Here is a 26,944-nt window from a genome sequence, read left to right as displayed (position 1 = left end):
GTGAAGCCATACAAATCCTGAACAGGTAAGAACACTTAGGACTTCTAAACTGTTTCACTTTAACTAAATTACAAAAACTTAAACTTATTCACCATTTGTTCAATGTTTTAGATACTTATTCATAAATGATCTTTCAAAAATTAATAAACCTTTAACTCTAAGACACCAGGACACGTGATGAGCGACTGTGGACTATTGCAAAGGAAGGTTGCTGTGCATACCAAACCTGGTTTCCCTATTACTAATATCTCATGTTAGTATGTTACTCTTATCATAACATTTGTTTTCTCCCCAAGATCTATGTAGGATAGAAGAAGCAGTTACTGTGTCTCCTGACATGCTTGGTTGTGATAGCTGCTCAGGCACTCCTTGTTTTTAACGACCATTTTGGTTTTGACAGTAGAATGTTCCCTGTCACTTGGGATTTGTCTGTTTTTTTAAATGGTTAGATCAGGTATGGTGTGCTTCTGAGGGAGGTAGAACAGCTTCAAGTTAACTTGCATCCTTTATACACTTTTCATACAGAATAGATAAATAATCTGAGCAGAAGCCCTAAAACAACAGCCATCATCAATTTGTTACTTATTAAATTTTATGAAGACAAAATAAGTTAGAAAGTTTAAAGAAACAAACACACATGCAATTAGGCAAAAAAATATAAGAGAGAAAAGGAGTTTGGTTAGGATTTCTGTACATGGTTTCCCATCAATAAGATTAACAGATGTGGGATTAGAACTCCTTGTAAGAGAATTCTGGTTCAAATTATGATTAGAATCAAAACAGTAATTATTATTAGTTTACATGTTACCATAGAGATGAATGATAGGAAAATCAGGAAATGTGTGATTTAACATGACTCATCTTATTTTACCCAAGTAGAACCTAAGAAATATGACGTAACAGTTCAAGGAAGCAGCAATTGAAAAAATACTTTGCTCCCACAACCCTAATTTTTTAAATCAATGTGATAGTACACAAAAGGGAAGTAGTCAAGTTTTAATATTTACTTATTACAATTTAAGTACAATGTTTTGGCTAATTAAAATAAGTTAGAAGTTTATGCTAAGATGGATTTTCAGTTCTCTTTCCACGGTGAAAGTGGCATGTTGATAATCTAAAACACTGTAGTTTTAAAAATCCTTATCAATATTATTTTCAAAATATTTAATAATTGATAAAATATATCAAATAATATATCCATCCTGAAATCTTTTATAGAAACTGTTTGCCATTAATGTGTATCTTAAGAAATAAAATAATGTAGACAAATGCTTATTTAATATTTTAAATATATTTTATTACAATTAAAATTAACATTAAGAATTGCGAATATTTACTATTTCAAATAATTTATAGAGAAACTCTATGGGTCTTATGTACAAAAGGAAATCAGCTGAAGATTACTTTAGAAGTGTTTAATAGTGAAAATGTACAAAACTTTAAGAGTAAGACATGGTGTCCCTCAATGAAAACGTCCTATTAGGGCTGGTGAGACGGCTCAGTGGTTATGAGCCACTGACTGCTCTTCCAGAGGTCCTGAGTTCAATTCCAGCAACCACATGGTGGCTCACAACCACCGTAATGAGATCTGACGCCCACTTCTGGTGTGTCTGAAGACAGCTACAGTGTACTTACATATAATAATAAAATAAATCTTAAAAAAAAAAAACGACGACCTATTAGAGCTAGTATTTTTTCTATCACTGCACGTAGTGAGCTAGGACACTCCACCTCTCCCCAGAGTAACCAGCATGCAGCATGCAGGAGACTTGGTCTTGAACCAAAGGATTGCACTACCTTCAGTGCACTCCACTGCCTCATCTGTTCTTCCTTATGTTAGAGAAAACAAATGTGAACATATTGTAACTCATAATCTTAGGAAGGGTAGTCATTAAGTCAACAGAGATAAACACCACAGAATCATGTTATCTAAGCAACATATGCATCAATGTTCCTACTCTTGACAAAGTCACTGTAAATGTATTCAATGTAAAAAGAACAAACTCCAAAACCACATAACTCACAATAGGGAATGCTGATCAATAATTATTATTCATTTATGTGTCTCTGACTTTATATGTTTTATTGAAAATCTTTTTCACCAAATCAATCTTTTTCTAATTCAGAACTAGAAGAAATATATTTTGATACAAATATTTATATTATGATATTAAGTATTTATGATAAACTGTAATACAAAAGAACTAAAATTTTTCAGTTTTTTGTTTTTGTTCATTTTACAAAACTTAGAGAATTAATGTAGTATGAATTCTCTAAAATTCTCAGATAAAACAATGTAACTCCTTATATGTGATGTTTAGGGTTTCTTTGCTCACCCCCTCCAGTGTATGCAGCTTATATCTTACGCTGTGATACTACGGCTTACCTATGGTGACTTCTGCCTTCTTGCTATCTTGACTGTCTCGGTCATTATATACATGACACCAGTAGGTTCCTTCATGTTCTATATCCACATATGGAACCTGTATCAATAACAGAACATACATTTTTCTCTTCAACACTAATTTATAAATTGCTTAAGGTAAAAAAATCATTGTATTTAAAAAATTTCTCAAATACAGCAGTTCAAAAAAATTATACATCCTTAAATCATCATCATTCATTAAGCTAAATATTAGTAAGCAACTGATAAAATTATTCTAACAGTATAAAGTTTGGCACAGTAAAATTTGACATTTTTTGTTGTTTATCGAGGTAGGGTTTCTCTGTGAAGCCCTGGCTGTCCTGGAACTCACTCTGTAGACCAGGCTGGCCTTGAACTCAGAAATCCACCTGCCTCTACTTCCCAAGTGCTGGAATTAAAGGCGTATACCACCACTGCCTGGCAATATTTGACATTTTATATTGAAGCCTGGGCTGAAATCCTGTTCTGTTGTAAATACAAGAAACTAATTAATACTGAAACATAAAGAACTTGAACTAAGAGTACTAAAAACATTCCAAAGAGTATGAATTTAAGAGGTTCTTTTACATCTTAATTGTACCATTTATTTTATAAATTAACACCCCCCAAATCAATTGCCTACCGTGTAGTGCTTTTTTGTCTCATGTGTTAATGGTGATTCATCTTTAAACCACTGGTAGTGAGGCATAGGACTTCCAATAGCAACACACTGTAACAACAACATGCTGCCTGGCACCAGCCTTTGGGACCTTGGTTCAACACAGATTTGCAACCTGGATTCTGAGATGCCATCCATACTTCCTTAAATTAAAAGACAAATAAAATCTCTGGGTTAAACTTAAAACAAAAAATCCCCTATCATTTAAACAGAGATATGTCTAAGTCTATCCTTTAGTTTTTACAGTCTTTAAAACCATACTTAAAGTAATTTTTCATGAAACTCCCACAAGTGTTAAAAGACATTCTAAAGACAAAAAGAATACTGTGGTGAACAAAAACAGTTTCAAAATACTGAGATAACAGGTGGGTATACTCAAGAATATGGAAGTAAGGGGAGAAACTAAGCCACAGACATTAGCAGGTTCAAGCTGAGCATCAGGCACAAGAATGAGAAGGGCCCACGTCATCTTCAGGAACAGACATGTAGAGAACGACAATCAGACCACGTGGAGTCATCTCTTAATGACTCGTGCATGACATTTACACTCTGGAGTTATTTTTAATAAACATTTAAACAAACAAACATACACCGTCACTTGTCACTCACCCTGGAAGCTGTCTGTTACTTCTGCCACATCACACACATCCAGCTGTGACCACTGGCTAAATTCAAAAGTGGAACTGTTGTTAACCCGGCAGACATAAAAGCCTGCATCTTTTACATGCACTGTGTTAAAAACAAGTTCTGATGAATTTCCATATGGGATCTGCAAAAGATCAATAAGAGGGTATGCGTGAAGATTTCATCAAAAGATCAATAAGAGGGTATGCGTGAAGATTTCATCAAAAAAATCCAGCTTACAATACATGCTGTGTGAAATCTATGAACTGATTACAGACCTTTGAAACCTATGTTTCTTTTTTCTTCAAATTCTAAAATGTTTGCTAGTTACAAAGTAAAAAGTAAGATTTTGTGGACTGAAATAAATCCACAGTCGTTAGCAAATCCATTCATCAGAGAGGTTAACTGCTCCCCAGGTTTGGAGGTGCTCACAAGTAGAAATCCATCATTAAAATAGTACACTTATTTATACAACTGCAACTTTTATAAGAAGCATAAAAAAACCCACTACAATACAATGAAGAAAACAAACTAGCTATTATTTTCCTTTCTGGCCAAATTAACTATGACTATATGGATAAACTGTTTTATCTTGGGACTTCACTTTCCCATCTATAAAATACTTAAGAGAGGCTGCTTAACTCAAACTATATCCAGCTTCTCTGACGTGTTTGGCTTCATGGAAAGCATAGACGTGATAGGAAGGAATGGCCAAAGTAAGGTTTTTTTCATTTTGGTCAGAACTTGAAGTAATGGTTAGTTTGTGTTCTCTTCATGCTACTCTCAGATTAGAGTAAATCTATCCACAACGAACAAACATTGTGAGACTTCCCTAGTCTACCCTTGCTCTTCTAGAATACCTTTTCTTTTTTGAGTATATTGGTTTTTGTTTTGTTTTTTTTTTTTTTTTGAGACAGGGTCTTACAGTACAGCCCTGGCCAGCCTTGAACTCTGCCTCCCAAGTACTAACATTAAAGGGGTGTGTGATCTGCTCATCTTTTATGAAGAAACACACTTGATTTCTCATAAGTTAGATATATAAGCCTCTAACTTAATTAATTTAGCAAACTGCCATGCATATGAATAGTTTAAAAACTTTTTGTGTTTCTTTTTATTGTATTTTATTTATTGTATGTATGTGTGTCAGGATGCACACATGCCATGTACCATGATGCATGTGTGATGGTCATAGACAAACATTTGGGAATCACTTCTCTCTTTTGTCATGTGAGTCTCACGGATGCAGTTCGGATCACCAGGCTTGTCAGCGAGAGCCCTTCCTGCTGAGTTGCAGACCCTTGTTTTTGTTTTTGTTTTTGAGACAGGGTCTTTCTACATAGCCCTGGTTTTCCTGGAATTCACGATGTAGACCAGGGTGGCTTTGAACTCAGAGATCTACCTGCTTCTGTTTCTGGAGAGCTGGGATTAAAGGCATGCACAACTATACCTAGACCCCATCTTTTAAATTTTTAAGATATATTTTATTTATGTCACTATATATGTGCTTGCCTGTATATGTGTATGAACACCGTATGCCTGCAGCACCCACAGAGGCCAAAAGTGGCTGTCAGATCTCCTGCATCTGCCATGTTAGTGATAAAAACCGTATCTAGGTCCTCAGAAAGTGCTCTTAACTGCTGAGTCACTTCTCCAGTCCCTACTAATCCATTTTACCTACTATTTGTAGGGTCCAAGATCAGAATCTAAGAGTTTTTCCTTCTCAATAACCCATCTATGAAATTGTTCCTGCATTTTCTGCTTGGTTTTACCATGTTTCTTCCCTTTACCAAATCCCTCCTATCACAAATTAGCCAACACTTTTGTCTTTGACTCCTTAGCAGCACTGAAGAAGTGGGTCATCCCTTTTTTCCTGAAATACTTTGTTTTTAATTCTTCTAACTCTTTTGACTGTTCCATCTTTTAATTTCTTTCACTGTACACTCTCATTGCTGTCTCTCTAGATATCCAAACTGAAGTGTGATTCCCTTGCATGGATAAGCATGATCTAAAGTCACACTCTTATTTTTCCTCCTAGACATAGACTCTCCAGTCTTCTCAAACAAAACAAATAAAAAACCCACAGAGTAAACACGGCCAACATACTCAAGTGGAAAAGTAGGAAGTCCTCCTTCATTTTGTTTCCTGCTTCCTCATGCTCTTCATCTGATTTTTCAGTCTGGCTAACCAATCCTCAAAACACACGCTGAAGTGTGCCCTGTGATTCACCTTCATTAACTCACTGAGATCACACGACAGGTATTTTTTAGCAGCCCAGGCAATAGATAACCTGGTTGTTTTGCAGATCTCTGCCTTCTTCAAGCAACAAGCTTTTATGTAAAAACAAACAACCCCTCACCCCAAACATGAATCATTTGTTTAATCTAGGCAGTGGTGATACACACTTTTAATCCCAGCACTCAGGAGCAGAGATAGGCTGGTCTCTGTGAGTTTGAAGCTAGCCTGGTCTACAGAATGAGTTCTAGGACCCCCAGGGCTACGAGAATCCCTGTCTCGGAGAAACAAAAGTTCTTTGTTTAAAAACTCTGCTGGTTCTTCATATCCTGTTACCATGCTGCTCATATTCTTCCTAGCTCTAAACTCACAAAAATGACCAGCGAACCAGCCAGCCAACCAACCAACCAACCAACCAGCTAACTAACTAACCAACCAACCAACCAACCAACCAGCCAACTAACCAGCTAACTAACCAACCTAAGTAGAATTAAAAGACATTTAAAAATTACCTCTTTATTCATTTTGAACCATTGATATTGTACAAAAGGATGTCCAGTTGCCCGGCAGCACAGTTTTACAAACTGTCCAGCCAACACTGCCTTGGATTCTGGGTTTACAGTGATCTTTAATCCTATAAATAAATAAGTAAATAAATAAATAAATAAATAAATAAAGGTGAGTTACAAAAGAGGGTTTGTAGAAAACAACAAATATTTTTGAAACAGTTTTCATATTCATCTTTATCATAATTTATTTCTTCTCTGTCAGTATGTATCTTCAGCTGGAAACTTTGTAAAGCAAGAAAAAACTTAACTGCAAAAGACTGATATACTCTACATCTCCATGGTTGGGAAGGAAAATCATTTGCCATGTGTCTCCAATTTTGAGAAATACTTTTCCCCCTACATGCTAACATTCTGAGAGCAGGATGCACCTTTTAAGACACCTGCCAGGCAGACATCATATTACAGTTCTCAATGCCAACGCACACAGATACCTGGTCATAAACACTCATATGGCCAGCACTTCAGCTGAGTTAGATGCCTAAGTAGTGCACAGGCTAGTTGTTGTTTTTTTCAACTAGACATGAACTAAAGACCTGAGAAACTGAGCTGGTGACTGACTAGAAGCTTCCCCCCTACTCACTAGTGTTCATGGAGCCTGCACACTACCAATTGAGAAAGGCAGTTATCAACACCTCCCAGCTACAAACCATGTAACCTCCAACAGTGACCTGTCTGATGGTGCAACTGCAGCACAACGTCACGGGATCAACCAAACACTTCTGATTAAGGTTAAGGCCTACTCCATGAGATGGAACCCATTGCTGACATCGCTAAAATGACCAAGAACCTGAGACTGGACAAGTCATGGGCCAAGGGGGAATACTATTATTCTGCAAAAAGAACATAGTAATAAAATGACCCCTAATGACATATTGCTATACTCACAGATCAGAATATTGTTCAACCCTCATCAGAGAAGCTGTTTCTTGTAGTAGATAGAAATAACAGAGACCCACAAGTGGACAATGTGCAGAGAGACTTTAGAGCATTCAGTTTGTTTGTTTTTTTTTTTAATTCTTCTCTCATATATTACATCCCTACTACAGTTTCCTTTCCCGTCCCTCTCCCAGTCTCTACCTCCTCTTTTTTCCCTCTCTCCCAGACTCTTGCTTTCCCAGCCCCTGCCTCCTTTCAGAAAAGAGCAAGCCTTCCAGGGACATCAATGGAACATGGCATAACAAGCTACAATAAGACCAGGCACATACCATCACATCAAGGTTGGATGAGGTAACACAGTAGGAAAAGAAGGGTCTCGCAAGCAGGCAAAAGAGTCAGAGCCAGCCCCTGGTTCCACTATTAGGAGTCCCACAAGAATACCAAGCCATAGCATTTGTGCAGAGACTTAAGACAGACCCTCACAGGTTCCCTGATCTCTGTGAGCCCCCATAAGTCCGGGTCAATTGGTTCTGTGGGCAGGGTTCTTGTGATGTCCCTGGTGCCCTTGGTTCCTCTATCCTTCCTCCTCCTCCTCCTCCTCTCCAGGACTCCCCGAGCTCACCCTAATGTTTGGCTATGGGATTCTGCAGCAAGCACTCTGTCTTAAATGAGGCATCTCCATAAAGCCCTTCCCCCAAAGGCCCAGGGATCTATACAAAAGAGGAGGTGGTAAGACTGATAAGAGCCAGAGACAGGGGATGGCTCCAAGGAAACAGTGTCTTCCAGAAACAGAAGGGCTGTGCACATATGAATTGAAAGACACTGTAACAGCATGTGCAAGGCCAGCATAGAGCTCCATCCCTAAAAGGTCCAGGGACAGTAATCTCTAAAGAGTTATCTCTAGTTACAGTTCTATAATAACTGGAACAAAATATGGCAAAATCAGACTAAAGTTCTTCCTTTAGTCAAAATAGTCAAGAAGCTGTTTGTAATTGATGCCAGCCAGCAAAACAAAGGGAAAATCAGTTTTCTACAATGGAGCTGAATAAATATATCAACCACAGTCCAGGGCAGGCCCCCATGTCCAGTAGTTGGCCAGGTTGTATGTATGTGTTCATTTTATTTGTTTTCTTTTCTTACTGGTTGAGTTTTTTGTTTTTGTTTTTTTTAAGATTTATTTATTTATTATATGTAAGTATACACTGTAGCTGTCTTCAGACACTCCAGAAGAGGGCATCAGATGGTTGTGAGCCACCATGTGGTCGCTGCGATTTGAACTTAGGACCTTCCAAAGAGCAGTCAGTGCTCTTAACCACTGAACCACCTCTCCAGCCCAAGTTTTGCTTTTTATTTTGTTGCTTGCTGTCAGAGAGGAAACAAAGTTGGGTGGGTGGGGTGGAAAGGGGATCTGAGGAGTTAAGCGGGGTGGGGGGGATGTCAAAGTAGATTCATGGAAAATGTTAAAGAAAAATCTGTTTATTATTATGTATGTGTATATAACCATGATGCATGTGTGTATGGTACATGCACAGGTGTATTTATACATGTATGCACTTGTGATGAACACCAGGCACATCTAGAAGCAGTTTAACAAATAATTCAAGGAAGACAGATCTCGAGCCAAGCAGTCAAGCCCTGTGCTGTGGCAAAGCCCAATGAGACAGCTAGCAGAAGTAGGGTGAGCCCATTCCTGGGAGCTTCGTTAAAAACTGTATTAGGTGCAGGAACTTAGAAGCACACATTTCAGAGAGAGTCTGCACTTACCTTCAGCTTCATGCTAGTGGTCACTAGAAGTGACTCCCAGCTCTGCTGTAGCTACTTTTAGCTTTCAGAACAAATAAACAGAAATCTAAGTTAGCTTCCCAAAAGTCAGGGATCGCTATGCTACAGTTATTTCTTAAGAGAGTCTCTGGTTACAGGTCCATAACAAGTGGAGCAAAATATGGCAAAATCAGACTAAATTCTTCCTTTAGTCAAAATTAATCTAGTTTCCCCTTCTTGCATTTGGATCTGAAAGGTCTGATAAGACGCTCATAGCATTATCTACAGAATACATCTTGCCCTAACCACACCTTTCTGCAAGGACTATCAGAAAAAACAAACATAAAGCTTTCTATGGAATAAGAAATAATGCTTCGTGTAAAATGGCATAAGTACAAAATAGAGAAAATACTAGCATGCTTTGCATCTTCATTAAAATTTATGAATGCACTGTACTGGGCTGGAGAGATGGCTCAGTGGTTAAGTGCACTGACTGCTCTTCCAGAGGTCCTGAGTTCAATTCCCAGCAACCACATGGTGGCTCACAACCATCTGTAATGGGATCTGATGACCTCTTCTAGTGTGTCTGAAAAGAGCAACTGTGTATTTACGTAAAATAAGTAAATCTTTTTTTTTTTTTTTTTTTTGGTTTTCGAGACAGGGTTTCTCTGTGTAGCCCTGACTGTCCTGGGACTTACTCTGTAGACCAGGCTGGCCTCGAACTCAGAAATCCACCTGCCTCTGCCTCCCAAATGCTGGAATTAAAGGTGTGTGCCACCACGCCCAGCAAAATAAGTAAATCTTATAAAAAAAAAAAAAAAAAAAAAGAATGCAATGCACTAAACCGGGCGTGGTGGTGCACTCCTTTAATCCCAGCACTCAGGAGGCAGAGGCAGGTGGATTTCTGTGAGTTTGAGGCCTGCCTGGTCTATATGAGTTTCAGGACAGCCAAGGTGATTATATATACAGAGAAGCCCTGTCTCATAAAAACCTGAAAAACATGCAAAAAAGAATGTAAAGTACTAAAATGGAAAACTGGAGATCAGATAAACTTACACACACACATATACACACACATACACACACACAGACACATACACACAGACATACATACACACACACACACACACACACACACACTTTCTTTTCAAGACAGGGTCCCACTAACTGTCCTGAAACTTACTACATAGACCAAGCTGACTTCAAACTCAGAGATCTGCCTGACTCTGCCTCCGAAATTCTGGGATTAAAAGTGTGCTCCACTATGCCTGGCTTATAGTTGTTTTTTTAAAAGTTGTTCTAGATTTGATATTTGTCTGTTCTACTGAACAAAGACCTTTTAATGGGAAAAAAATAATTGCCTTGTTCATCTATGAATTCATATGCCTGAGACCATGAAGATAACAGAATAAAAAAAGTATTTAATGAAAAATTCTGAGCAAAGTCACAAATTAAACTAATTTTTGTTAGAGCTTACATTTTTCCTAAGACAGTTTTATTCTCGGATTTGTTATTAAAACATAAAAGTTGCTGGGCAGTGGTGGCGCATGCCTGTAATCCCAGCACTTGGGAGGCAGAGGCAGGTGGATTTTTGAGTTCGAGGCCAGCCTGGTCTACAGAGCGAGTTCCAGGACAGCCAGGGCTATATGGAGAAAGCCTGTCTCAGAAAACCAAAACCAAAACCAAAACCAAACAAAGAACCTAAAAAATACAGTTAACCAAAACATAAAAATATTTTCTATAATTATTTTTTGTTTGTGTGAGACAGTATTACTCTGTAACTAAAGCTTGTCAGGATGCACTCATGTAGCCCTGGCTAACTCATGGCGATGCTCTGACTTCAGCTTCCTTAATTGCTGGGATTACAGCATGAGCTGTGACTCCTGTAATCTGTGAGGCAGAGGATTCCCCATTCACTAAGCATGAGAACTTAGTAGATGGTGTAGTGCATTAAGCTGGTGAAGTTCAGTCCTTACACTTTAGGACATTCATTGTTGAGAAATGACCAATTATACGTGGGGCATCTGCATTAGCATGCCATTGTTCCTAGCCAACAGGCTCTGGCTGAGGAAGCCGAACAACTCAATACACTACTCTCCAAATAAGGTATGTAAAGGTATATGGTAAACAGAGAACAGCTGGGTCCATGCTTCCTCCCTCATAATCTAGGACCCTTTGTATTTGTGGTCAAGTCTGCTTACATCTCCAGGGTCTGTCGGCTCTTTTTCTTATCCAACCAGTCTGTTTTTGTTTGGTGATCCATGGGGTTCATGGAAAGCTGACTCAGCCTAATTCCATTCTTAGCTTTAAGCCAGGCATATCAGCACATTCCATGTCCTTGGCTACAGTGACAGTATTAGTGACAAGCAAGTGAACAAAACTAGTTAACTAGAATAAACCTGCTTTTTGCTTAGAATTCTGGGACGATGATAAATGAGACTAAGAACATCCAGCAGACATTCTAGGCTAGGTGAGTGTCAGTCGTAGAAGGAAGTCAGTATCAAGAAAGACGAGGAAAAACATTAAACTTACAGCTCTTCTCTACTTCTCAGGAAGCCTTATCTACTTCTGGGTGTTTCAGGTAGAAGTAATATATTACCTTCAAGACATCAATTTGAGTTTGGGTTTCTCATAGGTGTAATTGGCCATTTACTACTATATCTTATGTCCCTAATTTCTCATATTAAACATATAATCATAGGGCTGGAGAGATGGCTCAGTGGTTAAGATTTTCGAGTGTTTTCACCGAAGATGTACGTTGAGTTCCCATAACTCACCAGTGGATGGTTTATAACTACCTGTAACTCCAGTTCCAGGGCTCCTCTGCCCTCTGCCAGCATCTCTGCATACATGTGATGAATGTACACTCATGCAGGTGCATACACATAAACATAATAGTACACACAAATAACTTAAAAAGTCATAACCAATTTGGATATATAAAGAAACATTGGTACACCAAAATGATGTAAAACAGAGACCACACATCAAGTCCATAGTTTTCAGCCCTTCTAGATGTGACTAGATTCTTCACTCCTAATGGGGACATATGGCCATATGGAATGCTGGAAAGGAGGTTTGCACTGCGGCTGCCACCAGGCAATGTTTGTTTATCTCAAACAGGATCTCACTATGTAGGTCAGGCTGGCCTTGAACTCTTGATCTTCCTGGGAATACAGACATCGACTACTATACCTGGCGCAATCAAAACAACTCTGATGTCATGTCCTTCCTCTCGTGATGTTACTGTAGCTGATCAAGTCCACCAGCAGCTATCTGGAGAATAGACTGTTTTCTAATTTTTAAATATCCATTTCTCCAGCCTGTTTCCTGTTTGTTTTTAATTTTGCATTTTATTTTTATTTGTGTGTTTGTGTTTCTGTATATAAGCAGGTGAGTGTAGGTGATGTCAGAGGTCCAAAGAAGACATTGGATCCCCTGGAGCTGGGGTTACAAGCAATTTTGAGTTGCCTGACGTGGGTACAGGGAACCTTGCTCCAGTCCTATGGAAGAACAGCAAGTGCTCTTAACTGGTGGGCTGCTATCTTTCTAGCTCCTTGTTCTCTTCTCTTCACATGACCTTTTATGTGAAAAGCCTCACTCAATACAGGTGTAGTAAGATAAATTCATATAGCTATCATTTCAAAAGTATTACAGTGATAAAAAATAGTGAACATCTGACCTCACTTTACCTCATCCTTATATACACATACACAAAAATGTACGTAGTGTTTTGGGCTATACTATTTCAGTGTGTGTCACAGAAACCTAACATGTAAATACTTTAGCATACATTTTCCTAGAATATAGGCATCTTGTGTACTACAATATTATGGCTTAATTCCCTAATATCATATATGTGGGTCACACTCAAATTTTTTAAAAAATTGCTTAAAAATGTTTTGTATAGCTTGCTTCTTGAACTACAATCCAACACTTTTGATGTCTCAACATGGGGGAAAGGGGAATGACGCTCTTCTATGTACTTATATTTTCCAAAAATACTGAACACAATTTATCTGGTCAAAAAAGGTATTCTTAGACGGGCGTGGTGGTGCATGCCTTTAATCCCAGCACTTGGGAGGCAGAGGCAGGCGGATTTCTGAGTTCAAGGCCAGCCTGGTCTACAGAGTGAGTTCCAGGACAGCCAGGGCTACACAGAGAAACCCTGTCCTGAAAAACCAAAAAAAAAAAAAAAGGTATTCTTCTCTAAATTTGACTCCATGAATTTCTGAAGAAGAGTCCTGAATGGGGGGCAGGGGGTGACCTACCTGGGGGGTTGAGAAGCGGAAGAACCTCAGTGTGCTCCAAAGCCTGTAGGAAGTCGCTCAGTTCTGTGACTGTACATCCTTTTTCACCCATTAGTTTCAATAAACACAAACTTGGGCTTCCCTCTGGCTCCAATACTTTAAGAGAACACTGTTCCAGGTCCAGGCCACTGAAACAACAGATTTCATTCATGATATGTCTAATATGTAGCTGCACCATTCATTGTAGGTGCTGTATAGAAAAAAACAACCTTGGTTGGTAGGAAACTAATTACATTATGAAAGCTAGGGCCCTTCCCTCCTCTGCTCCCTCCTCCAACATTCCTTTCCCTTCTCTGATCTCTTCACCTCTTTAGCTCCTATAATTATTAAGTCTGAAGGATGGGAGAAAAATTGAATCTTGATACAGATCAAACTTTTATCCTTCAATTAAAAGTGAGAAAAAGGCCAGAAATTTGCTTTACTCTTTCCTTCTTTCCTATTATTTATTTAGAGACCGGGTCTTACTATGGAGCTCTAGTTGGCCTGGAACTCAAAATATACACCAGGCTGACTTTGAATTCAGAGAGCTATCTGTCTCTTTCTCCCAAGTGCTGAGTGCTAAATCACCACACCAGGTGATTTTCCCTCTCTTTTTCCCTCCCCTCCTCTCCCTCTCTCCTTCCCCCTCTCTTCTCCTCCTTCTTCCTCTTCCTCTTCTAGTTTTTGTTGTTTGGTGACAGGGTTTTTTTTTTTTTTTTTTTTTTTTGTGTGTGTGTAACCCTGGCTGTCCTTAGAATTCTCTCTGTAGACCAGGCTGGTCTGGATTTCAGAGATCCACCTGCCTCTGCCTCCTAAGTGCTGGGATTAAAGGTGTGCACCACCACTGCCCAACCATTTTTTTTAAAACAAAGAAAGTATTTTTATTTGTGTATCACAGACTCTACAGTTAAGAGTCGCTGTCACAATCAAGGCACAAAAGGTTTGCAAAGCTATAGATGATAATCACTATTGGATTCAACCTCCCTTGATTATTTTAGAGAGCATTTCTGATACACTTTCAGAATCTTAAGCATGATATACGTCCAGGTAACAGAATTACAATTCCGTTAACTTTTTCTTTAAAGATGAAGTAGAATATGGCCCAAAATGAAGGCACTAATTAGTAGGCCAGATGCTGCTGTCTGAAAAGAATAAGTCCCTCATCTCATAAGGCCAAAATTGTATGAACAGAGATGAAATATTAAGAACATAAAATATGATATCTCAGAAAGACACTGAGTAGGAATCTCAATGTTATAAAGTCAGCAACTGAAAAAGGCAGAAGAAGCCCTTGTCAAAGACCACAGATTAGAAATAAGTTACTAAGTTTTCAAATGAATATGAGATTCATCAATACTTGAGTGCACTATACAAAATATACATTTTAGGATTCAGAAGTTTACCAGGCACTGACTGATACATGAAATGAATAGGCCATCTCATCAGATATAACCAAGGGATGTCTCAATTCATATAGAGAAAAAGCTTAGTAGCCAGTTTTCCTTCCTAACAAGGTGCAAAGATCAAATTAAAGTCAAATACTTCTGTTCCAAACAAGGTATAAAGATGAGAGCAGGATTTTGTACCATTTTGTTTTACTGGTTTTATGCATGGGCACTCACTGGCTTTGGGCTAAGGTGATGTGTTTACATACCCAACTTTTATCTTTTATTTTTTAGTAATGTTTTTATAAGAGTGTCCTTTGATGTGGTTTCTATAAACTTGAATTTGGAATTTAAAGAATTTCTTTATTATGAAAACAGGTGAACTTTGCTTTTAAAAATTATTTTTAGGTGCTAGAGAAATGGCTCAATGGTAAAATGGTAAAGAGAACTCAGCACCCCTCTAGAGATCTAAGTTTAGTTCCTAGCACCCATATTCCATAGCTCACAATCACCTGTAACTCTAGCTCCAGAGGATGTTTTTTCACTTCAGACAGAAAAGCAATTGGAGGGTTTTAAGTAGAGGAACAAGCCTTATTTGAGGTTTTTTTATTTTACTGTTTTAGGTTCAGGAGGCTTCTGGTTTAAAATGTTTTGTGCCTCAGTCTCCCCAGTGCTAGATTACACGTTGTACTTATCACACCTCACTTAGCTTTTCTCTGAGACAGGGTTTATATATCCCAGGTGTGTCTCACAGTCCCTATGGACAGGACCTTTAACTTCTAATTCTCCTGCCTCTACCTTCCAAATGCCAGACACAGGCATTTGCTACTGTAAGTGGTTTATGTGGTGCTGGGGATGGAACCCATGCACACCAGGCAAGCACTCTATCAACTGAGCTACAGTCCCAACTTGTGGATTAATATTCAGAAAGAAGCGCTGTTACTGTTGTGTTTAGGACAGGTTGGAACGGGAAGGGAAGGAGAGAGAAATCAAGAAACTAATAGAAGGAATTGGGTGAGATATGTAGGCTTAACCTTAACCTTGTATGGCAGTGGTTGCCATATTCTAAATATATATTGGACATAGAGCAATCAGGAATTACTGACAAAACTGATATGTATACAAGTAAAATCAGGGACAACTGGATTTTCTGGTCTGAACAACTGGAGAGATGTAGTGATTTACTTAGATACAGAAAAATAAGGGAAAGAGGTTTACAGGAGAGTACCTATTAAGTATAGGACATGTGACATTTAAGATGCCTATTAATCACTTGAGGAGAGGGCAATAGCCACCTACATACATATATCTGGGAAAAGCAGATATTTCTCATTGTAATGAGCTTGACTGTATTCAAAATCCTGAATGAAGGATAGTATTAGGAGATTAGGTAGAAAAGCACTTAGAAATAAAAGCATGAATTCTTGCACACTTCAAAATTCAGACTGATGAGACAGATAATGGGAGACACTCTCATTCATCTTTTTAATATGTTTCCATTTTTATCATCATCTGCTGGAGGGTAGGACTTCTGCAACTAAAGAGCATCTTCTACACTGCAGACAAGCAGCAACAGATGGTTTCCCCTCGGTTCATGTTTCACAGCCCCACTCTCAAGCGCTCTGCTTAGAGGATTTAGATACTTTAAGCTTTCTGAAAGTTCTGCCAATCCTTGTAGTTTAGCCGTTCCACTCACCACCAATTAACATATGTTGGCACACTAAGAGTATGTCTAAACTGGAAGAAGGCAGCATCCAATTTTATCCAAACAGCGTGGAACATGCCTTTAATTTCTGCACCTAAGGGCAGAGGAAGATCTCTTTTGTGTTCACTGCTAGCTCTGTCTAGATAACAAGATCCAGGTTAGCTAGGGCAATAGAAATCCTGTATTTAAAGTACCTGATATTAGATCAGTTTGAACAGAATCAGGGTCAGTAGTTATTGGAAACTAGAGTACATGCAACGATTCAATCTGAATCATCAATAATCTCACCAATAATCACATCATTAATCAACTGTAAAAACATTTTCAATATTCCTAATCTCTGAGGACAATGCAGAATGGACTCTTACTATGATTTGTATTATTAAATTCTCATGTAATTTAAAGAAAGATGTAAAGGCCGAGGGAAAAAATGTGGCAAGAGGCTGAGCATGGTGGCACTCAAAACGCAGAGGGGGGAGGATCATGATAACTTTGAGGCTAGCCTGGTCTATGAAAGTAAGACCTGGTCTCAAGCCGATAAAAAAAGAAAGAGAAAAATAAACACAAAGGGCAAAATTTTGAGATTAGGGCTGTGAATTCAACGACTTAGAAAAGTAATTCACATTCTCCCCTGACTTGTTACACACCCTCAAGCAGACGCTCACACTGCAATCAGAGGAGAAGGCCTTTATGACCGTCTACCATCAGATGCCTTCCTTTCATTAGTATGAAGTCATTTGAACTTTTCAAACAATACTAGACATAATAATAACAATCACCAGCTGACCCTGCATATCCCTTTGGCTCATATACTCCAGCCCCAGGTTTTCAGTGCTAACTTCTGTTATTGTTTTTGTGACAGCGTCTTATGTAGCACTGGCTGGCAGAGAATTCACATTGATCTGCCTACCTCTGTTTCCTGAATGCTGGGATTAGTGTGCACCACCATGCCTGGCTTTCAGTACTAACTTTTAATGGCAACTGATTCTTCTAATCTCAATTGATATGAGTTTAGTACTTCCAGATTCTCCACTCCTCCCACCCCCAATTAACCCACACAGAGCTATCTAACACCATCTTGGAAGACTCATGAAACTAAACATAGTTTTATATAAACTAAATAAAACACTGTATCAGACTCTCTACCTTGAATTCTAAGATTCTAAAAATGAACAATAAGTAACTGGCCTTCTTTCCATACTACTCCTCCTAAAGTGGCTTCAAACTTTTCTCTAAGTTCCTCCCCCCAAAACAGTTAACACTACAGTTTACTTAGCAAAATGGTACTGAAGGCTTAAGAAGAGAAACTTAATACCCAGCACTAAGTACCCAAACCGTTTGTAGTCTAGTAGTCATGCTTCTTTTAGGCAGGGCTTGGTATATTGACTTTTAGTCTTCATCACCATCTAGGCTCTCTCCAGGAAGTCTAGGGCCTTCCATAACTGGCTTTACAATTAACACTGGAATACTCTGCAGATCTACCCACAAAGGAAACGATTTCTTGTATTATGAAAGTCTAGAAGTTGAGAAATTTATGGAGCTTGAATGATACTTTGGACCTACTTTGTAAAACCCAAAGCCCAAGGTATTTTTCCCAGTACAGAACTCATGTCCTTTGTCTGCTCAGCTTTGCTAGTTCACTGTTTATCTGACTTCTTCTCCGAGACAGAGTCTCGTGTACCTGACGCTGGTCTTGAACTCCTTGATCCTCCTGCCTCTACCTCCCAAGTGCTAGGATTATAGGTATGTGTCCAGCTTAGTTGTCATTTTCTGATTTTTTTAAAAGTCAGGCAACATGAGCCTTTTTTACTTGAGCAATAATCCTACAGCAACATTATACTCTTCACCTCAATCCTAAACTCTGAAGCTCACAGTTGTCGGGAATGTTAAAGTAGATAATGCTTTTAAACAGCACCATATAGATATATACTGTGATTGCACCCAAATAATGGTTGATTAGAACTTCCAGCTAATAAGAAGCACTCAACAAATACAATCTTGAACAAAGGATTCCTCTCTCTACTTAAAATGTATTTGCCTAAGAGAAGTTCTTAGCACAAAATAAGAAATGACTTCTGTCCCTAAGCTTATAAAGATGTATACAAATAATTACAGTAAAAATCAAAGCTTAGTTATTTGACAAGAAATTAGAGAAGTTAAAGGACAGGCTGAAATCTTGACAACGGTACAAAGCAGTGGTCCAAAGTTCTGTCAGGGAACACCTAGTGTAGTTCCTAAGACTACTTTCAAGGTTGTTTATAAGGGTAAAGCATTTTTTCATAATAGTACTAAGACCCTATTTTCTATTTATTCTTAAAAGAGAAGTTTCTAGAGTTCTGATACTTATGACACTGTAATAGAATGAATCAAATATAGAAAAGAATATAGCTCTGCAATTAAATTAAGGCACCATAAAGATGTACAAGGCATTCAGCAGTCTGAGGTAAGAAAACTGCTACAAGATCCAGATCAGACTGGTTGATGATAGTGTTCAGGCCACCTCAGGCTATATACAGTGAGATCCTGTCTCAAAAACCAAGAAGAAAAAGACTTCAATATATGATGCCAGTTTGAAATCCCAGCATTAGGGAGACTGAAACAGGAGGACAGAGAAATCTGTGGACAGGTTAAACTACATAGCAAGATCTTGTTTAAAAACAAAAACAAACAAACAAACAAAAACCAAAAACAAAAAACCAAACCAAAGCAACCAACCAACCAGCCAACCAAACAAAAACTTCAAAGCAACAGATTTAAAAAATGTTAACCAATGCTCTATTTGTTTTTTGGACAAACTTTTTCTGAAGAAAAAAAAAAAAAACCTGACATCATTTCTGCTACCACGCAAGAATTACTTTTAAGATAAATATTTTAAGAGTTAATAGTTTGACTTTCAAGTAGAATATCCGTGCACACCTGCAAAATATATAGAAGGCACACAAAGGTTATTTGTGGTCTTCCATAATTCTCAGGAGGGGAGAAGTCTTGAGATCCCAGATTTTAAGAAACACTGACTGTGGCCCCAAGTCACGTCAGTGGTCTCTTTTCTCAGCCGGGAAAGTCGTTTAATTTCTTAAGAGTCTAATGTTCATAGTGAAGACTGGTAAACTCGTGGGACTGTAGACGACGATGAGTTTAGATCCAGTCTCTTCCTCCAGGAACCCTTGCACGCTTCACCTCTTTACCTACCGGAGTCATTCCAGACCACCCTTTGGGTACCGAGGGCTGGGTCCACATCTCTGTTTTTTGCTTTAAACCCCACTGGATTACAACCCTGCAGATAAGCGTCCCTACACTTAACACAAACCTGTGAACTTGCAGAGATCGCTTTCCAGCTTCAGGGGCGGAGGAGGGTCGGGAAGATATGAAGGGGCCACTGGGCCATTAGGGCCAGTCCCTTCCCGACTCCGGAGCCCAAGTCGGTCTCACGCGACTCCGTACCACGGAGCACACCCCTCCGCCCGCCTGACGGTCCCGCTCACCTGAGCCGGAGGCGTCCCCGACTGCCCGCCAGCTCGGCCAGCTGCCGCCAGCCCCGGCCCTCCGGAGCGCGGTCCAAGCTCTCGCTGAGCCTCCGCAGCAGCGGCTCGGGCAGGCGGTTGAGGGTTGCGCCGGCTGGAGGGGAGGTCGAAGGTCCCGAGGACGCGGTAGGGGGCTGCCGCACGGCCAGGGGAGGTGAGGCCTGCAGCGGCTGCCCCCACAGCGACATGGCTACGCCGGTGGCCTCGACTGCCCAGCTCCCGCCGGTCACCTCAGGCCTCGGCGTTCGCGCACCTTCCGCTTGCCTCTCGCCGTCCCGGGAGCCGCAGGAGCGGAAGGAGAAGTGGCTGCACGGCGAGGCCCTCACAGGAAGAAGCACTGCTCCCGGGCTGCGAAACAGGTTCCCCCTGTGAAGCCGCGCGGGGCGCCAGCGGAGAAGAGGGGCGGGCTCCGGGGGCGGGTCCTGCCTGCTAGTGTATGGGCGGGGCTTGGGTGGCGCTTCCCCACTGGCAAGGAGCGAAGAGTTCGGGGGCGGGGCATAGGGCGGGGCAAGCTCATCAGAACAAACAGTTTCACCTGTAGCGACCCGGGCCGGGAGGCAAGGGCGGGGCTTGACTTCGGGCTGTGGACCGCTGCCTCGGTCACTGGGGAAATGCTAGCCTTGGGGGCGGGGCATAGTATGGGCGGGGCGTGAGGCCGCACGTCCCCTGCCGCTTCAGAGTCAGTGGAGCAGGAAGAGATGGGATGGGTGGGTGTGTTGGAGGAAGCGGCGGAGGAACTGGCACAGTTAGGAAGCCTGCGGCGTAGGAGCTTCCCGGGACCGTGGGAGGATGCTTACCTCACACCGGAGAGGGTAGCACGCGCTTCCCGGAGGCGCCCCTACGCGCGTCCGCTCTCAGCAGACCTTTGGGCTTGCGAGTGTGCGGAGTCCCCCAAGAGGCCACCAGCTCAGCCCATTGGGCAACCTCAGACGCTTCCTCTGCAAGTGGAGGGGTTTGCCAGAGGGAAGTAATGGAGCCAGAGATTCAGATACTCATAAGGGAATTGACCGAAATCTTTTCGAGACTTTTAAAAAGATTCGATTTTCTTATCGGAGGATTCAACGGTGCAGTTCGGTGGTGGGCCTCTGTTCTAGCATGCCTAAAGCTCTGGGTCCATCCTCGGCTCCACAATAGCTGAGCAGCAAAACCCAAATACTTCTAGTGTATTTTAACTAATTAGATCCTGGGGATATTTTATCTTAGCAGTAATGGTGTGGTGTCCTCAGATCAGACTGTCACACACAATGTTCATATTCTAAGCAGTTCCCCTGGATTATATAGACCAACAGTTCTCAACCTGTAGGTCATGACTCCTGGAGAGGGGGTGGGGGTGGGAGGAGTAGTCAAATGACCCTTTCACAGTCGTCGACTAAGAAGACCATTGTAAACCACAGATTTTACATTCCAGTTCATAACAGTAGCAAAATTACAGTTATGAAGTAGCAACAGAAATTTACGGTTGGGGGTCACTACAGCATGAGAAACTGTATTAAAGCATTAGGAAGGTTGAGAACCACTGATCTAGACTAAGCTTGACAGGACCCACTCTTAAACTCTCACCTCACCTCATCCATAGCAAAGGCTGTTAACCCTTTGGAAACTATAGGCTTGTTTGGCACAGGAACAAACAACTTGTAGCCAGTCAGGTAGTTCTGCGATACAAGCCTTTCCTGCCCAGTTTATCTTGCCTTTAGTTTTTTCATCAGACAGCAGGGGTTTCTGCAGCAGTCCTTTGAATGACCAGATTCTCACCATGTTCTAGTACATCCAATCACTGAGGGTTTTTTTTTTTTTTAAGTCCAGTTTAAGTTCAGAGTTCATGGGTGTAATGACTAAGTATGAGTGTGGGTTCAGAAAGATCTGCTAGGTTTGGTTTTATGACTTTACTAAGTTGATTTCTGTCCCTCCCCAGTTAAAATGGAACTGGATTATATTATATAGAATTATTGCCAGGATGAAAATATTTGTTACTGTTAAAACACTCAATTCAATGACTGGCACATACCAGATACTGACCATTTTATCCTTCACAGTACAGAGGCCCATTTCACATTTAACCTGAATTGGAAAACTTTCCCCATTTTTTTTTTAGTGTTTATGTTTTTCTTAATCATTGGACAATTTCCTATTATCTATGTGTGCATTATGGACATTAAAAACCTTCTAGATTGTGTGTGTGTGTGTGTGTATTTGGGGGATAGAGTCTCATGTAGTCCAGGCTGCCCTTAAACTTCTTCCCCGCTTCACCTCCTGAGAGCTGGGATTATAAGCATTCACCACCATGCTTAGTTCTATGAAGACCTGGGAATGGAGCCCAAGGCCTCTCATGTGCTAGACAAGCACTCTTTCAGCTGTGTTGCATCCCCAGCCCTAAGTTTTCTAATCTATTGGCACTCTACATTTTAATTTAAATCCGATAGCCTAATTTCCCCTTCCAGACCGACTTATCCACTGGTGCTAGCTGTGGCGTAGGCGGCAGCGGCTTCTATGTGAAAGGGTCCTGAACGCTGGCTCACACCATTTACCCTGTGGCTGTCCTTCCTGGGTTCAGCCCATCTTTACTCAGCATAGCTCAGCTAAGTACCATGTCCACTCCCTTCCCATTCCCCTGCTTTGTGCCTCTCACATCTCCCACCTCCTAATCTACTCAGTCACCTTCCCCACTACTCTCCACTCAGTACTTTGATAGGCATTGCATTTTTATGGTTGATCTATTTCTCTTCTTAATAAAAATCCTCATATTTCTATCACCTAATTTTCACTTCTGGGACATAAATGTGAGTTCATAGTTTGATGCCGCCACTTATAACTGACATCCAAGTGGACGCGTTATTGAACTTGTCCGAGCTTTAATTTCTATGCCCTTAAGAGGTGGAAGATACTGGTACCTATCAAGATAATGATTGGGAGAAGTAGGCATAGCATTACTTAAGGGTGGGAATGTCTTTTGAGGAATGCAGCATGAGATGACTTTTGTTGTGTGAACCAAGACTCCTGGGCCAACAGGTTTGATTCCTGTTGCTGTGGTGAACACCGCTACCAGAAACAATTTAGAGGAAAGGGTTTATTTCATCTTACCATCATCGAGGGAAGTCAGGGTAGGAACTCAAGCAGGGCAGGAACCCATGCAGAGACCAAATAGGGAATGTGGCTTACTGCTTCGCCTCCATGGCTTGCTCAGATTGCATTTTTGTACAGCTGCGCAGCGACGGCACTGCCCACAGTGAGCTTGTCCCTCCTACACCAATCAAGAATAAGTCCCTCAGACTTGCTTACAGGCATTCCGGTAGCAGTTTTTCCCAAATGAGATTTCTTCATCTCAGATGACCTTAGCTTTTCTTTTTTCTTTTTTAACATTTTATTATTTATTATTATATGTAAGTACACTGTAGCTGTCTTCAGGCACACCAGAGGAGCATCAGACCTCATTACAGATGGTTGTGAGCCACCATGTGGGTGCTGGGATTTGAAGTCAGGACCTCCAGAAGAGCAGTTGGTGCTCTTAACCGCTGAGCCATCATCTCTCCAGCCCTTTCTTTTTTTCTTAAAAGAGATGGTGTCTCACTATGTTTCCCAGGCTGGAGTGCAGTGGCTATTCACTACTGTTACTACTATTCACAGGCGAGATCCCACTACTGTTCAACACGGGAGTTTTGACCTGCTCCGTTTCCTACCTGGGCCGGTTCACCCCTCCTTAGACAACCTGGTGGTTCTCCCCCCCCCACCCCCCACCCCCCCCCCCCGCTCCAGAGAGATCACCATATTAATGCCAAACTTAGTGCGGACACCTGATCAGCATAGCGCACTACAGACCAGAACTGGACTCAAGAGATCCTCCTGTCTCAGCCTCCTGAGTAGCTGGGACTACAGGTGTGTGCCACCGCCCCCGGCGACCCTAGCTTTTCTTAAGCTGACGAAATAACCAAATAAAAAAACCCATAAAAACAAAACAAATAACCCCCAAACCAAAACAAAAAACAAAAAAACCCAAACCTAGTCAGCTTAGGTGTGGACCACAGTGTTGTGCGGTGTATATCTGTTTTATTACTTTAAAAATTTGACACGTTAATTTTAGGAACAATTTAATAACTTAGCTTCTTTTTCTCTATCAACAATTATATTCAAGTAAAGACAGGAGAAAATTTGTGAGTGGAGATATAGCTTTGATTTTTAATTTTTTAAAAATCTTTAATTAAAAATCCTTTTACTCATCATGTGCGCCTGTTCACAGAGGAGCAAACACGTACAGGACACGCTTCACCTTTCAAGAGTCGGTTTCCTTCTTCCACTATGAGGGCTCCTTGGACTGAACTCAGGTTGTCAGGTTTGGCAGCCAGTGCCTTTATGGACCGAGTCTTCTCACTGGCTTTGAAATGTTCCTGAAAGATCATGCATGTAGACAGATAATAGATATCCTTGGGACCTTTTCTTATTAGCTGAAAGGGATAAAAGCCTTTGTGAATCCAAACAATTTGCAGGAACCTCATGGTTGCATTCTATAAAAGTCTGATGATGTAATCCTTATAAGACTCATGGGTGTGGACACTGACTCATAGTTTTTTGATTTTTTGGTTGTTTTAACATGATTTGACTGTAGATGTCAACCAAGAAGGACAGATGCTATAGTTCATAACTGAAGTGGTCCTACTTGGTCTGGGAGAATACCTACAGGCCTTTGGATCTGTATATACTGAAAGTAAAGGAAAATCAAAATAATGAAAGTTACATGGCATTCATTGTCTCCATCCCTTACTCCATGTCTACAATCTTGTGACCTCTCTGACTCACCCCTGAGGTGAGGCCATGAAGGCCACACTCAGACACAACACCAGCCATAGCCCTTGCAGCCCATTCTGGCTGATGTTTCCTAAAGAGCTGAAGGAATTATCTTATTTTGATTGTGATTTGGGCATAATAGCTAAGTGTTCCACTCCAATGTTCAACACCCTACTTTCATAACAAGCTGTCTAGACCTAAATGTGTCTATTTACTCTGAAGACTATACTTGTCTAAACTCATCCATTCAATTACCATCCAATATTCACCCGGTGCCTACACTGTGTCAAATAATGTTGGAGGATAGTTTTGTTTTAAGTTGAGTTCATGAACCTCAACTGTCTTAGTCAGGGTTTCTATTCCTGCACAAACATCATGACCAAGAAGCAGTTGGGGAGGAAAGGGTTTATTCAGCTTACACTTGCACATTGCTGTTCATCACCAAAGGATGCAGGACTGGAACTCAAGCAGGTCAGGAAGCAGGAGCTGATGCAGAGGCCATGGAGGGATGTTCCTTACTGGCTTGCTTCCACTGGCTTGCTCAGCTTGCTTTCTTATAGAACCAAGACTACCAGCCCAGAGATGGCACCACCCACAAGGGGCCTTTCCCCCTTGATCACTAATTGAGAAAATGCCTTGCAGCTGGATCTCGTGGAGGCATTTCCTCAACTGAAGCCCCTTCCTCTGTGATAACTCCAGCCTGTGTCAAGTTGACACAAAGCTAGCCAGTACACTCAATAAATCCACAATGAACATATGACAAAGATTTCAATTTAACTCATTATCTAGTGAGAGAATCAAAAGGAGTCAATTTAACTCATTATCCAGTGAGGGAAGATATTCCAAAGATGTGATTAATAGTGATAAATACACAAGTGTTGCCTCACAGACACAAAACTGGCTTTTTTTTTTCCTCCACAGGGAAAAGTTTGCCACTTTACAGAATTTACTAACGAGCACGGATTGCTCACATTGCTGCCAAGTTTCCGAGTTACCTTCTGTTTCTCAGTGTTATAAGATGGTCTAGTCAAAGACAACTCTCTGAACTTGAGTAGGGAGAAGACCAAGACGAAAGGCACAAGGAAGCGAATTACCACAGGAAAGTTGTTGAGCTGTGCTCGGTTCAGAAGAGCTGGAGGCATACAAGACAAAGGGCAGAGACCAGGACAAAGGAAAGAGTCAAAACACAATATGTCACACCTATGGACTAGAGCGGGTCAGTGGGTTATACAAGGTACTTTTTAGTAGCACCTAGATTTAAATATATATAACTATCGTTCTCTTCAGACACACCAGAAGAGGCACCAGATCTCATTACAGATGGTTGTAAGCCACCATGTGGTTGCTGGGAATTGAACTCGGGACCTCTGGAAGAGCAGTTGGTGCTCTTAACCACTGAGTCATCTCTCCAGCCCAAGTTTTTTTAAAAAACTTCATAGTATTTAAAAGGAAAAGTCTGTTGAGTTACTGACTTTCCAGTAGTTTAACTAGGGTCATGCTAAATTTATTGACGTTAAAATGTGATTTTTCTCTGAAGGGATCTATTAAATTACCAAGACTACAAGTGGCACGTGAGGATGTTGAAACCCTAAAAGTTGACAGAACTCTAAAGTTTGAGAAATTCTGATCTCAGGGAGTGACGGGGGATGTTTGAAATACTGTAATCACGATAGTTCTTTCACTTTTGGATTTTGGAGAACTCAGGCTGACTGGAAAGAAGACTGGAAGTTCAAGAAGTCTTACAGCTGGCTTTGGTGGTGTAGACCTGAAAAGAGAGTTCTCAGGAGGCGGAGACAGGAGAATCGGAAGCTTAAGATCAGCCTGGGCTTCACAGTGAGACTCTGGGAAAGCAAACCCTAAAGCAAGGACAACAACAAAAAGCATTACAATATTTGAAAAAATAGTGGTCGGGTCTGGTGAGATGGCTCAGTGGCTAAGACTGCTCTTCCGAAGGTTCTGAGTTCAAATCCCAGCAACCACATGGCGGTTTACAACCACCTGTAATGAGATCTGACATCCTCTTCTGGTGCATCTGAAGACAGCTGTAGTGTACTTAGATATAATAATAAATAAATCTTTGGGCCCGAGCGAGCAAGGACTGAGCAAGCGGAGTTGACTGGAGC

The 26,944-nt window shown here is 40.8% G+C and overlaps 1 protein-coding gene across 4 annotated transcripts in view; it reads right to left on the bottom strand.

Moving 5' to 3' along the window:
• The window catches only part of Malt1 (MALT1 paracaspase), a 47,950-nt gene extending 27,484 nt beyond the window's left edge, over window positions 1-20,466 (bottom strand). The window contains exons 1-7 of one of the 4 annotated variants that reach the window (XR_001782363.2): window positions 20,007-20,466; window positions 13,417-13,583; window positions 6,452-6,573; window positions 3,693-3,852; window positions 3,048-3,226; window positions 2,387-2,483; window positions 1,798-1,830 (exon numbers count right to left, since the gene is read on the bottom strand). Coding sequence is in view for 2 of the 4 variants with exons in the window: in NM_001365019.1 (NP_001351948.1) it covers window positions 1,798-1,830; window positions 2,387-2,483; window positions 3,048-3,226; window positions 3,693-3,852; window positions 6,452-6,573; window positions 13,417-13,583; window positions 20,007-20,233 (985 nt within the window). In the remaining 2 variants the exon portion in view is untranslated. Of the gene's footprint in view, window positions 1-1,797; window positions 1,831-2,386; window positions 2,484-3,047; window positions 3,227-3,692; window positions 3,853-6,451; window positions 6,574-13,416; window positions 13,584-20,006 lie in introns of those variants that run through there. The other 3 variants (NM_001365019.1, NM_172833.3, XM_006525941.4) reach the window with 3 other exon arrangements.
• Window positions 20,467-26,944: the final 6,478 nt, after the last annotated feature.

Source organism: Mus musculus, chromosome 18 (genome assembly GCF_000001635.26).
Source record: "Mus musculus strain C57BL/6J chromosome 18, GRCm38.p6 C57BL/6J".
NCBI classification, from domain to species: domain Eukaryota; kingdom Metazoa; phylum Chordata; class Mammalia; order Rodentia; family Muridae; genus Mus; species Mus musculus.
This window is presented reverse-complemented; position numbering and strand designations above follow the sequence as displayed.